Source organism: Rhinatrema bivittatum, chromosome 6, assembly GCF_901001135.1.
Source record: "Rhinatrema bivittatum chromosome 6, aRhiBiv1.1, whole genome shotgun sequence".
NCBI classification, from domain to species: Eukaryota; Metazoa; Chordata; class Amphibia; order Gymnophiona; family Rhinatrematidae; genus Rhinatrema; species Rhinatrema bivittatum.
This window is the reverse complement of record NC_042620.1, coordinates 205,737,540-205,752,451: the sequence shown is the minus strand read 5'-3', so window position 1 is coordinate 205,752,451 and position 14,912 is coordinate 205,737,540. Positions and strand designations below refer to the sequence as shown.

The following is a 14,912-nucleotide window of genomic DNA, read 5'->3' as shown; positions in this document are numbered from 1 at the left end:
GAGGCTGGCATCCGTTGTCACGATTAGCCACTGTGGAGTTTCCAGGCCCACACCCCGAAGTAAGTGATCCGACACCAACCACCAATCCAGGCTGGTCTGGGCGGGCTCCTGCAACAGCAAGGGTAGGTGGAACTCCTCCGATTTGGGATCCCAACGGGAAAGTAACACTCTCTGCAATGGTCTCATATGAGCAAAGGCACAAGGCACCATCTCCATGATAGACGCCATAGACCCAAGACCTTGCAAATCATTCCACATCGTGAGCAGCGGGAGGGCCAATAGACGGCGAACTTGAGCCATGAGCTTCTCCAACCTCAACAGAGGCAGGGAAACCTTGCCCGCAGCCGTGTCGAAACGAGCTCCCAGAAACTCTAATACTTGAGAGGGGACCAGTCGACTCTTGTCGTAACTGACTACCCAACCTAGCGACTTTAGACAGTGTAAAACAGACTGCACTGCCGCCTTGCACAGTTCTGCTGATTTCGCTTGAATGAGCCAGTCGTCCAGGTATTGATGCACTAGTATCCCCTCGCGTCGAAGGCAGGCTGTGACAACTACCATCACCTTGGTGAAGACTTGGGGAGCCGTTGCCAGACCGAATGGAAGAGCGCAAAACTGGAAGTGCTCTCCCAAAACCATGAATCTCAGGAACTGCTGATGATGCGCTTGGATTCCTATGTGAAGGTAAGCTTCCGTCAAATCCAAAGAGGCCAAAAATTCGCCTTTGTCCACGGCTGCAATGACCGATCTCAGCGTCTCCATTTGAAAACTGGGAACTCGCAACGCCTTGTTGACATCCTTTAAATCCAAGATGGGGCGGAACGAGCCTTCCTTTTTGGGGACTTTGAAGTAAATGGAGTACCAACCGGTCCAAAATTAGTCTGGCGGGATCGGCACTATCACCCCAAGGACTTCAACTGAGACAGGGTTTGAAGAATCACCTGACGTTTTGCTGGAGCCATGCCGGGAGACACAAGAAACAGATCCCGAAGAGGCAGAGCAAAATCCAAAGCGTAACCATGATTTATAATATCTAGTACCCATTGGTCCAACGTGATTTTGACCCATTCCTCGCGAAACAGGGAGAGTCGGCCCCCTATCCTTGGTATGGAGCAACGGGTCAGCACACCTTCATTGGGAAGGCTTGTTAGCAGTGAAACCCTGAGAGGAACCATCGCGCTGAGGCCACCTGCCTCGAAAGGAATGCGCCCATGGCTGTGACCGTACTGATGTCTGCCTAGGGGCATAAGAGGCACCCCTGCCAGAATGGAAACCAAGTTGACCTCGGAAACGACCTCGGGAGGCGCTAAAGGGCCGAGACGATCTGGGCTTGTACTCAGGCAGTTTGTAAACCTTGTTGTCCCCCAAGGCCTTAATAAGCTGATCAAGATCTTCTCCAAACAACAGCTTCCCTTTGAAAGGAAAGGAACCTAGCTGAGACTTGGACGAGGCATCAGCCGACCAATTACGAAGCCACAGCAACCTACTTGCTGAAACTGCGGACGACATGGTACGTGCAGAGGTACGGAAAAGATCGTATAACGCATCTGCCATATAGGCAACTGCCGATTCAATGCGGTTTGCTTGCTTCGTCTTCCCTGGGGGGAATTCCTGGGATGTGAGCAGCTGCTGAACCCAGAGGAGGGTAGCCCTTTGCATAAGGCTGCTATAGACAGCGGCCAGCACTCCCAGTGTGGACCCCTCAAAAATCCGCTTGAGCAAAATTTCCAGCTTTCTATCTTGAAGACCTTTAAGAGCCGCTCCTCCCGTGACGAGAATCGTGGTATGCTTAGCTATGGCTGTGACAGCCAAATCCACCTTCGGAACTTTAAGAAGATCCAAGGTTTCCCTTGGAAGTGGATAAAGCTTTTCCATAGCCCTGCTGACTTGCATGGTGGCCTCAGGCGCATCCCATTCCTGGGACAAAATTTGGAAAAGCTTCGGATGTAAAGGAAAAGTCTGAAGGAGGATCGCGAAGTCCTGATAACACTGAATCCCCCGGCGCAGAATCAGCCACCGCTTGCGGAGTCGGGATCCCCAGCTCCTGAAGAACATATGGGATTAACTGATCCAGTTCCTCCTTACGGAACAGGCGGAGCACCTGTGGATCATCTCCCTCCAGCGGGGCGGAACTATCCACATCATCGCCCGCGTCTAAGGTGGAGGGGGTCCTGAAGCGCTGGACTTAAGAGAGTGGAGGACCCAGGAAAACCTCCAAACGGAACCGAGGAAGGAAGCAGAGGACCAGCCCCTGATATAATTCATAACTCTGGTTCAGAACTGTGGCTCATTCAGCCATTCCCAGAATCCTCAGAGGGCTGATTCACACTGACACTGTTGAAATATAGTGACTTTCTGACCCTCTCAGACTCAAAGAATGTAGAAGAGTTGGGAAACTTGTGGCTCTGCAAAGCCTATAATTAAAGGCTAGGTGGGCATCAATGACAATATTTGCACCACAATACAGGGAAGCTTGGTTCGCATGAAGCCAAGATGCAAGCTTTTGTCTTACAGATGCCTATCTCAACGACAGGAGCCAGGTGAAAAGAAGACTTTTTAAGGTTACAGTTTTAATTAAAGTCCTGGCGCCAGCAAACGGAATTCAGGCCTATTTTCTATTCAGAACACAGACTCGCTATCTGTTTACACAACACAGCGGATCAAGAGAAGATCAGAAGAAACAAAGGGCATCAAAGCCATGTTGATAAAGGAACTTTTATGGTGGGAGGATGGACAGGTTTAGCTGGTGAAGAATTCTCAGGGTGGGGGAGTGATCCTCACAAGCATTTTCTATACATGATAGATTGTCATGACAACAGCATAATGTGTCTTTGTAAATGAGTCTTTGGGCAGTCACGCCATTCTGGAAACTTCGGCGGTGCTGTATGTTTGACTATAAAAGTAAGGGCATGTCCTATATTCAGAGAGATGCTGGTTATTTTGAAAGACAAAAGGCACGTAGTATACAGCATCTCCCAGGAACACTTTTTAAAAGCCAAATAAAATTTACTTTATACCATTTACGGAGTCTAAAGTGTTCTTGTATGCCTGGCCCTGAGTCCAGAAATTATGGACACCCCCCCCCCCGGGTCTGCAGCCGGTCTAAATTGCTTTGCTGGGACTGGATCCTGCGCATCGCAGGCAGCCTCTGCTTCCATATAAGCCCTATGGAGTAGCAATACAAATTGGGACGAAAATCGGTGCTGTCGCTTTACGCCCCCCCCCCCCCCCCGAGGTAGAAAAGGGGGAGGGTCTGTGTCTGCCTGCCAATCACGGGTTCGTTGAGGGTTCAAAGCCGGCGGGTATAGAGGAGGGAGATCTTCTCCCTCTGAATCTGGCACGGCATCTGCACTCGATGCAAGATGGCCGCCGCTCCTGAGCCATGGGGGGAGGAGGCAGGCTTCTGCCTGCGAGCCGCCGAATTGCTCCCCGAACCGTGCGATCACGGCAGGAGACCCCCCGCTCCGAATTTGGCCTCCGTGAAGGTCCCTCACCCCTGGGAATACACTGGGAGCACAGACCTTTTCGCGAGAGCTGAGACGCCGGCTCCCCACAAGCCCCGCAGCACGAACCACGCAGCATGATTAGCGCGTGAAAAAAAGAAGGCGGCAGCCAGGTGAAGGATTCCACCCCTTCCGGAGGCCCAGGAGAGATGGCAGGCTAGTGCTGCACAAATTGCAGTAAAAGTAAGGTCTGGTTGATTAATCACCGCAATCTTTTTTTTTTTTTTTTTTTTTTTACTCAACCAGCGGGCAGGGGTAAAGAGAAACTTCCCTGCATGAAACCAGCACCCTCCAGAGGAAGAAATATCGTCTCTGGGATGAAGGGGGGGGGGGGAGAGTGACCGGCCCACTGATGAATACTCTCCCCAACTCACCGGGCAGTAGCACTATCTCTGGGTAAGAATGGCATTAGGGCATTGCCCTGCCTTGCCTGCCCTTCAAACTGCTGACAAGTAGCTGACAGGATTTTTTTTTTTTTTTTTTTTTAACTATTTGAAATCAGATTGATCTAGCCCAAAGGAATATCCCAAATATCAAACCTGTCAACCCAGATAGTTGTTAATTTGCTAAGGATCAGGACCATAGGTTATGTCTCTCTTTCATCTCCTGGAGTCAGAGATATACTGAAGGATCGTAGGTAGCACACCAGATTATCTAGGGGGTGCTTTTCAGCTTTTCTCTGACTCCATCTGATGGAAGGGAGGCATAACTCAGCAGTCTGGACTGATCCTGGTACGTACAGGGAACAGTTAATACTATCCAAAAAAATCACTGGCAATACTTGACTGAAAACTTTTGAAGAGAGCCCCGACATGGTCCCATGTTTTGAATACCATCTGCTTCAGGGGGATCTTATTCTACGACATTACATGCTCACACGTAGGAGGTCCAAGCCAGGGGCTTTCCTCCATGTTTTACAGAGATTTCTAAAGTTGTTCAAGCATGGTTTGGGCTGCCTATGTGCGAGTATGCAATGTCATGGTATAAGATCCAACAACAGACTAGGTGAAAGCCCAACTCACAACAGTGCAAAAAAAATCAAATAGGAAGAGCAAGGAAATCTTTTTCAGTTGTTCATATTTTTATTAGCTCTCATTATGGGTTCAAGCTTTTAGATGTATCATCAGATATTCTGACTTTAATGTTGATTACACGGTCCCCTGACACGGACAGTGTTTCATAGGAAATTGCGATGAGAGGGATCGAACATCAGAAAGTTTGTTAAAGGAGTCTAAAGTTGTTTAAATTCATTATAGTTGTGATCCCCCTGAAGCAGATGGTATCAAACATGGGACCATGTTGGGGCTTTCTTAAAAGATTTTCAGCTAAGTATTGCCAGCGATTTCTGGACAGTATTAACTTTTTTCTCTCTATTATTCATTTTGGACATTGTGAAAACAGTACTTATAAGTTGCAATTGATACAATTTGAGCTAACATTTTATGTGCATTTCACTAAAAAAACAAAAAAAAAGTGGACCATTTGTTGTCAGCATGTTTGGTATTAGCTGACAGTGGCGGACTCTCATATTTATAGCATTAAGGAATGCTTATGCTTTCATATTTAACAGATATATGACCAAGATCTTTATTTTGATTTGCTTTATACTAAATATTAACCTAAACAGCTTCCTAAAAACACTTATCTTGGTCACTTAGCAACTCTTTGAAACTGGTCCCTAATTCTTAATCACAAGACATCAATGTATGAAATACTTCTATCATTTCAAATGCACATTTCTAATATGTTTTGCATATTTCTCTTAACAGCTGTGTCTCAACAGTTTAGAGTAAATTAACCCAAGAGACAGCATATGGTTGGGACTAACATACCTGAGTGAAAGAGAAAAGCTGGTCTTTGGAGATGCAGTCAGCATATTTACAGATGAATACTCCGCAGTCACTGCCATTCATTTGCTGAGGGATTTCCTGCAAAGGAAAAAGAACCACCAGCTTTATGGAAAATTAGGGAGAGAGCACTCACTTGTATCACATCACCTGGGAGAATTTATAGTACAAATTCTAACCACCAAAGAAAGAAATCACAGATGAGAAAAATTTTGCTCAAGCCTATTGTCTCAAATTAAACATTTTCTGATTCAAAGTCTATCATCCATGGAGAAGTATTTTTATAGATTATTCCTAGGAGTTTCCATGCAGAGATTAACTCAGAAAGAGCTTTGCCCATCCCGGTTATAAAAGGTGATGTTATCACTCTCCCAAGTGTATTACCTCTAAGAGTCAGCTCTCACACTTGATACAAGCCTAATTATTTCCCATTCCCTTAAGGTTGGGAAAGGGGTAAAAAAAAAACCAAACAGGAGAGAAACTATGGCACAATAACACCAATGAAATAACATGAAAGGAAATCCAGAGATCTATGGGGATCAATGACTATGCACCAGGAAGTAAACTAGGTAGACTACCAAAATAGTAATGCTGGCAGAAAAGGAATAAATGGTCCATCCAGATTCTCATGGTAGTATCTGCTGCACCATGCAGGTTACCCCCATGTTTCTCTTAAGAGTAGCAACTGCTGCTCAGTGCGATTATTCCCAAGCCTTATGATAAGCCATAAAAAATGTATTGTTAGCAACATTTTTACTGGGTGATGAGCCTTCTTGAAAATTTAGACAGAGCTGCTTGATTTGCTTTGCTTATGGAATTGGCCAAAGAAGCAGTCCTGTGCTTTTTTCCTTATGCTGTTTATCAGTACCCCAGACTGTAAAAGTCAGGGCTTCCCCACCCTCCCCTCCAAACCCCCAATCAAAGCAGAGAGTGATGCTGCAGATGCTTTTATTGGTTAAGGGTAATAATCCCTTGCCTTCTGTTAAAAGTTAGTAACTGCTGTTCCAAGCAGGTTACTCCCATGCTTATCAGTTCCCCAGATCGTAAACGTCAGGGCCCTCATTGGTTGTTGTCTGAATTAAATTTCCCCTTTCCCCTGCCTCTGAAGTGGAGAGCAATGGTGCAAATGCATCAAAAGCATCAAGGCTTATTGGTTAACAGCAGTATCCTCCGCACCAGCAAATTAATCCCATGCACCCTTTTCTTCATTTCCATCCTCTAGCCTTTACGGATCCAGACTGTCGTCATCTTTATCACCTCCTCTGGAAGGGCATTCTAGGCATGTACCACCCTCTCCATGAAGAAATATTTCCTGATGTTGGTTCTGAGTTGCTCCCCCTGGAGTTTCATTTCGTGATCCCTAGTAATATTGATTTCTTTCCAATGGAAAAGGTTAGAAGTTTGTGCATCATTTAAACCTTTCAGGAATCTGAAAGTTTGTATCATATCTCCTCCTGCACCTCCTCTCTTCCAGGGGATACATATTTAGATCCTTCAGCCTTTCTTCATAAGTCTCCTGATATTGCCCTCATACCATTTTGGTTGCCCTTCTTTGGTTCGCCTCCATCCTGTCAATTTTTTTGAGAATGGAACACAGTACTCCAGATCAGGCCTTAACCAAGAAGCTCTACAAGGGCATTTTCACCTTTTTTTTTTTCTTACTGGTTATTCCTCAATCTATGCATTCTTTTGACTTTAGCTATCGCCTTGTCACATTGCTTCACCATTTTCAGATCTCCAGACACTATCACCTGAAGATCCCTCTCTTGGTCAGTGCACATCAGTCTTTCATGCCCATAGTTTACATCTCTTTTGGATTATTGCATCCCAGATGCATGACTCTACATTTGTTGGCATTTAATTCCAGGTACTAAATCTTTGACCACTCTTCAAGCTTTCTTAAATCATATTTCATTCTCTCTACTCCTTCAGGAGTGTCCACTCTGTTGCAGCTCTTAGTATAGTCTACAAAAAGACAAACTTTATCTTCTATCCCTTCCGCACTGTCGCTCAAAGATAATAAACAGATGTCGTCCCAATACAGATTCCTGTGGCACTCCACATAACATAGTTCTCTCTTCAGTGACATCTCTGTATCCTATTTGTAATATCAAACCATACTGTCTGATGATCACTTGTGCTCAAGTGAGCCCCAACCCGAACATTAGATACATTATCACTATTAGTGATCACTAGATCAAGTATCACACTCTCCCTTGGGTCCCTTGAAGGGCATCCACTATCTCTCTACATCTCAGATTCACAGAAGGACTACTCCAATCCACATGGGGCAGATTAAAATCTCCAACAAGCAACACTTCTCCCTTCTTTCCCACCTTTGGGATGTCTGATCAGATCTCTGTCTAGTTCTTCTGTTTGAGGGGTGGCCTGCAGATCATACCAGTAACAATGGAAGCACCATTTTTTTTTTTTAAGAACGGTTCATAATGCTTCTTCTCTACCCCACGTCCCTTGCAATTCAGTTGCTTGGATATTGTTTTTGACAAAAAAATCTACTTTTCCCCCTTTTCGGTCCTCTCTGTCCTTCCTTAACAAGTTATAGCCTGGGATGGCTGTATCTCAACCATGAGACTCAGTGAACCATGTCTTGTAACAGTAGCAATGGCCAAGTCTGCCTCCATCATTACAGCTGCATGTCTGGGATTTTATTGCTCAGACTACGAGCAATTGTATACATAGCTTTTCAGCTGCTCTTTCTAGTCACCTTTTCTTTTTTTTTTTTTGTAAATGCTATTTTATTGAATCAACTGTCAGCACTGCAACATCGCAACTTGTATACATGAAAATAAACTCTACACATTCATAAACAGTCTAATGACCATGATTACTTCATTTTCGGCAGCTAACGTTATGGGCAATACAAAGATTACATAAGATTACATAATGTGTACCTCTATCTAGCCCAATCTACATTGGGGACCACCTAGTTAATGGCAATATTCGTCTTACATGACTAATTTTAGGATGCAGCCCTCCATTGTAAATAGGGGTTCCACACTTGTGAAAACCTAGGAAGTGTATGGTGTTTGCGGGCTGTCAGTTTTTATAGTTCGCACATCTTATCCAGCTTTGAGAGGACCGCAGTAAGCGGGGGCACTGTGGGTGTTTTCCAAGTAGCTATTACACATCTGGTTCCCAAAATAACTGGATTCACCAATATCCCTTCGCTCCTTGAGCAGTCAACTGGTGTGTTCAATAATGCCCTTTCAGGAGTTAGCTGAATAGGGAGTTGGAGGACTTGCTGGATAAGTAGAGATACCTCTTTCCATAATCGCCTAAAGCTGGGGCATTCCCACCACCTATGAATATATGACTTTTTTTGGCCACAACCCTTCCAGCATAAGTCATCTCTGCTAAGGTGGGCCTTGTGAAGCCTAGAGGGAGTGAGGTGTCATCGGAGTAATACTTGTAGCTGTTTTCCGATAGTAGTGCTGAAATCGAACTTCGTTTGGTATGAGAAAATATCTGATCCCATTCCTCATCTGTCAGTATTCTGCCCAAGTCTTGTTCCCAAGTTGAAATGAAAGCTGGTTTCTGGCCGGGGTCTTTCTGGAGGAGACTATAAATCTTAGAACGTCCCCCTTTGACCCAGTCAGCCAGCTCACACCAACATTCACATTGAGACTTCCCCAAAGGTAGATCCCTTCCAATACCTTTCTGCTGAACAAAATGGAGTAATTGTAAATAGGGAAATGTGGCATTGGTCCTCAGCTGATGTGTTTCCCTTATATGTTCTAATGTTAGAAGCTCTCCTGGCCCCCCCAATTTCCCAAGTGATATTGTCCCTTTTGTTTTCCATTCCTCAAAAAGAAGTGAGTCCCGTCCCAGGGAGAACTTGGTGTTATGGAACAGCAAAGTGCTGAAAAAATACCTCCTGTTACCCACCAAAACATGTTGCCATTGCTTCCAGATGCGGAGGGTGCTTTGAGTGGACAGGGGGAGGTCAGCCCGCACCATCCGTGTCTCTCGGGGCTGCCAGGTGAGGGCCCAGATTAGCATATCTCCCAAAATCACTTGCTCTATAGTAACCCAGCTTTGTTGTTCTCCCTGATTATTCCAAGTGAGGAAGGCACTTAGCTGAGCTGCAGCAAAGTACCATCTCAGTTGGGGTATGCCCAGCCCACCCCGCAATTTGTGTCTATACATAACACTGCTTGCTACCCTAGCCGGCTTCCTTTTCCAAATGAATGCAAAAAGCTGTTTCTGCCAGCATTTCCACAACTCCAGCTAGGGATTTTGATGTCTGGGACAAGGTAAACAGGATGTCATCGGCGAAAAGTGACATCTTGTAATCGGTTCCCCCTACCTCTATGCCTGTGATTGAGGTCTGGCTTCTAATCTTAATGGCTAAGGGCTCTAAAAAAAAAAAAAAAAAAAAAAAAAAAAAGCAAAAATTACAGCGGGGATAATGGGCACCCCCTGCCTAGTCCCTCTCTGAATTTGGAAAGGTCTGAATAGATGCCATCACAAAGTCTTATGTAAATATGTTTTCATACTAATATGTTATTACATTAATATCTTAATATATTAATACATGTTTTTCCTCTCTAGTTTTATGCTTCATGCTCTCCATTAGAGGCTTTTCTTGCTGCAGCACCGTTGTTGCCCCTCCCCCCCCGTTCATTGTATTTTCCACCTTTTGTTTTTGATGTAAACCGATATGATGTTCACTCAAATAGCAGTATATAAAAGCTGGTAAATAAAATAAATAAATTAATTTTAACACTTGCCTTAGGGAACTCGTATAGCATGAGTAGCCAGTTCAGAAACAGGGGGCCAAAATTTATTCTCTCTAGTGTTCTAAACAAGTAGGGCCAATGAACCATGTTGAATGCTTTCTCCGTGTCCACGGAGAGCAGCACCGCAGGGACCTGTTGCTGTTTTGCCCACCAGAGGAGATCTAATATCTTGTGTACACTGTCGCCTTTCTACCCGGAATGAAGCCTGCCTGATCGGGGTGTATCAATTTTGCCATTACTCTATTCAAATGATTGGCTAAAATTTTGGAGAGAATTTTCAGGTCAATGTTGATCAATGATATGGGTCTGTAAGAACCGCACTCCAAGAGGTCTCAGCCCAGCTTTGCTAATATGTTGATCCCGGCTACATTGGATCCTGGGAATAGAGGAGTTCCCTGGCAAAGATTATTAAACATCTCAGTTATATGTGGGGCCAAATGATTAACAAACTTCTTGTAAAAGTGGTCTGTAAATCAGTCGAGCCCCGGGGCTTTATTGATTTTAAACTCTTATCACCTGCATGATTTCCGCTTGGGATATTTCTTTTTCAAAGAACTGCCTTTTCCTCATCGGATATTTGGGGGAGCTCCACCTGAGTCAGGTATGACTCAATCCCTTCCTTCTGTATGCCTGATTCTGCCTTATACAAATCCCCATAAAATTGTTGAAATCTTCGCTGAATTTCTTTAGGAGAGGACAGCAATGAACCATTTGCAGCTCGTATCCTAGTTATTTGAGTTTGGGCTATCATGTTTCAGCTTGTGGGCCAAAAGCAGACTAGCCTTGTTGCCCCATTCAAAGTGCTCTTGCTTTACCTGATTTAATTGTAACGAGATAGCATCTAAATGTACTGCACTAAGTACTTGCCTGGCCCTCTGCAGTTTTAGATATATGGATTGGGACTGGGATCTTTTATGACGGGCTTCTAATTGGAAAATCTCTGCAATTATTAGGGCTTTACGAGCTAATTTCTCCTTTTTCTTATAGGAAGCTTGTGATATAAATTTCCCCCTGAGGACCGCCTAAAAACACTTCCAATACATTGATTTATTTGGCATCTGGTCCCCATTGTGCTGCTCGTATTCCTCTATTGTCTCTTGAACTGCTAACCAAAATGGTTCATCATCTAGCAAGGTGTCATTTAGCTTCCAATATTGCTTCCCTGGGTCAATGCCTTTGAGTTGTAAGCCTATCCACGTGGGAGTGTGGTCTATCCATGTAATTTGACCTAGATCGACCTCTACAACCCTCAAGCTCAGAATTTTATCCACTTAAAAGAAATCTATCCTGGAATAGGAGTTATGGGGATGCGAGTAAAACATGTAGTTCCTCTGTGTGGGATTTCTATGCCTCCATATATCCAACAAATCTCTTCCCTGAATAAAATTTTTAAGATGTTTGAGACTAGATTTTGCTCCCAATCCCCCCTACGATGAATTATCTAACTGAGGTTGTAGCGTTAAATTGAAGTCACCCGCTATGATTAAGTGCCCCAATTCAATCCAAAAATGCCTGATGGTCAGTGTTTGGGGCATAGATGTTGAGTAAAGAGTACAGCGACCTTGCTATTTCCAGTTGCAAAAATAGGAAGCACCCTAGTGGGTCCTCGTGGGATCTTAAAACATGACACTAAGTCTTTATGGATCAGTATTCCCACTCCAGCATATCGCGCCGCTTTAGAGGCTGCAGCGAAAAATTGGCAAGTGAATAGTGGCCATTGGAGTAGGTGCTCGTAGCGGCATTTCAGATGAGTTTCCTGTAAGAAAATAATAACCACTTTCGAACTTTGAGCCTCTGACCTTAATAGTTGCCGTTTTTTGTGGGCTGTTTAGTCCCTGAATGTTAAGGGACAGTATTTTAATAGTCATCCTGCCCGTTACATTGTGGTGAGTGCACTATTGCCCGCACTGATTCCCACTCTTCATACCAGTCATCTAATACCTCTCTCACCCCTCCGCCAAACTGCCCCAAACTGGATGGTGCCACTTCAAGTGAGGTACAGACACTCTTGGAAATGAAGCTACTTCCCACCTCATCTATGGAATATGTATAGCCAACATGCATGCTAACCATTATCACCCTTTCCCTCCTCCCTCCCCCCACATGGCTGTGCCTGCTGCTATTCTCCCATAGCAGATCTGCTACTGCAGATGGGGGTGGGGACATTCGTGGAACATGCCCCAGCCCTTCCCGAGCCTCACTTGTAATGCATAAACAACCTTAGAGTCATTAAATAGAAATCGCTAATAAACATTTAGTCATGGCCTTTGGCAATATTGCTAAGCTCCAGGTGTTCCCTACGAGGGGCTACCGACTCTGCCAAACCAAGGTGTTCTTATAGGAGTGTTCACCCTTTCCCATTGTCCTTCTCATGAGAGGAGTCCCCTGAGTTCTGTCACAGCCTCCGACCTCCTTTGCGTACTCTGCCATCTGGGGCTGTCCATGTTCAGTGCTTGGGATGAATTCTTCACCGGAGCTGTAAATTTAATTGCGTGGCCTGCCTCTTTCAATATGGCCACCTCTTCTTCCACTGTTTTAGCTTTAGACGTTGAACCTTGGATTGCCATGGCTATGCCGAAAGGAAACAACCACCTGCATCTTATTCCCTCTTTTCTCAGTAAAGCAGTAATGTCCCGAAAGTCCATTCTCCTATGTGTCGTCTGTGAAATGTCTGCAAAGACCGCAATTGTGTGCAAGTCCCAAGATCAGGTTTGTTGTTTTCTGGCTGCCCAAAATACCTTCTTCTTAGTATAGTGATTGAAGAAGACCACAATATCTCTCGGCTTGTCATTTGTCTTGGGACCCAATGATCTGTGGGCCCTCCCCCCAGTTCCACCTCGGGTGCTCCGTCCTCCACATCAGCGCCATTTTGTTGGCTCAACAGAAAACTGCATATCTTCTTGATCGTTGCCTTACAGTTGGAAAACTCCTCTGTTTCAGGGATGCCATGGAACCGCAGGTTATTTTTCCTGCTCAGATTTTCCAGGTCTTCAATTTTGGCCTGAAGTTTCCTGTTATCACTGGTGATTCGAACATAATTTTTTTTGTAGAGTCTCAATTTTTAGTGCTTGCGCATCCAGCCTTGTCGCAGTCATCCACTCTCCTCCCAATCTCAGACATCTCCTCTCATATCCGACATTGTGGAGAGTAGTTCTTGTTTATTATCCTTCATTTCTTTTCTCAAATTGCTGAACCAGTGCCTGAACTCATCCTTGGTTGGCAATTCAGTGAGGCTCGCCGCAGTTCTGCCTATTTTGCCATCTTCCTCCATCTCGTTCATACCCGAGGGTGCGGTTTCACGGTCTCCCGTAGTCCCATCTTCATTGTTCGTGCTTTTTGAATATGAGAATTGTTTGAAATTGGGCCTTTTTTCTTCTCTGCCATCCTGGATCGCTTGCCTACCAAGGGGGAGTCTGGTTGCAGGTCTATAAAGCTATTTTGTGCGCGACTTCTTAATTTGTGGCTCAGGAGTTGCCGGAGCTCGGATTCAAGCATCCATCTTGTTCCATGGTGCTAGCGCCCCCCTCTAGTCACCTTTTCTGCTTTCTTCCTGTTTTGCTTAGGGGTGACATGTCAATTTCACTGTCCACCTTCTGTAACCCACACTCTCTAGTTTAAATGCCTAATGTATAATCTGAATTTTTCACTTAGTATCCTCTTTCCTGCCATAGATAAATGTAGGTCATCCTTACCATATAAGCTTTTATTGCTCTATGCATAACCTCAGCCTCCAATATATCCAAAACCACTTTCCTTACACCAGGTTTTGAGCCAGGAATTAAAATTATCTCTATGGCATAGCATTTCCTTTCCCTTTCCATGGACAGGTAATACTTTCGTAAAGGCAATAGCTTTGTTATGTGTAATCTTTCCCTCTAGATTTTGGAAATCTTTCTGTACTTCAAGGACACAATTTCTAGTGAGGTCATTGATCCCCAGATGAAAGATAACTGATAGAGTCCTTACTTTCTTCTATAATTGCTTTGAACAGCTGGTTTACATTTATATTAGCTGAGAATCCTGAAGGCATTTTAATTGTTATGGCCCTATCAAATGTGTTCCCAAATAGATTCCTCTGATGAATGAGTCTCCCAGCAGAAGCAGCTTTCTTTTCTGACATTTGATCATGTGAAGGGTTTCCGGGTGCAATACTTCCCTTTCAGATATCACTTCATATTCTATTGCTGAGAATTTTTCATTTTCTAATGCAGAAAATACATTATAGAAGGGTGATAGTGGGCAGAGTGGGTATCTCTTCCTCACAGGCCTTAGTCTGCCATAGCTCACTGTAATCTAATTATTCCTGGTTTTCTGAATTTCAGATGTCTGACTTTTTTGTGGGAGTGGGGGCAGACATACAAAATACTTCAAAGTTGGGGAAATTGGGTGTCTCAGAGTCACAGATCTTGTTTTATCAGCGTCCACTATAAACCATTTATGCCTGGGTTTCTGAAACCTTTGAGAGTTGGTAGAGATATTCTAGGTGCTGGAAGGAAGGGGAGGTTATTTGAAACGTGGGCAATTTCTCTTTCAAGTGAATTAGCTCCTTATTCATGGGAGACAGCCAAAGGCAAATTGGACAATCCCTCCTTCTCCAAATGATAGACCTTGAGACATAAGTACCACAATTGTTGCACTGATTAAAGTACATTTTGCTAACAGTGACTAATAAACAAGTTGTGAGATTGGTACTTTGGACCTATATTATTCACTTAACCTAAGTGCTTGGGTTCTCATCTGTCAAAGGAAAATTGGTTCTTACCTGCTAATTTTTGTTCCTGTAATACTATGGATCAATCCAG

General features: G+C 44.3%; 1 protein-coding gene across 5 annotated transcripts in view; it reads right to left on the bottom strand.

The window, feature by feature from the left end:
- The window catches only part of SENP2 (SUMO specific peptidase 2), a 238,984-nt gene that overhangs the window by 28,473 nt on the left and 195,599 nt on the right, over positions 1-14,912 (bottom strand). For all 5 annotated transcript variants that reach the window (XR_003857454.1, XR_003857453.1, XM_029606475.1 and 2 more), the window contains one exon: positions 5,336-5,431. Coding sequence is in view for 3 of the 5 variants with exons in the window: in XM_029606475.1 (XP_029462335.1) it covers positions 5,336-5,431 (96 nt within the window). In the remaining 2 variants the exon portion in view is untranslated. The remainder of the gene's footprint in view (positions 1-5,335; positions 5,432-14,912) is intronic.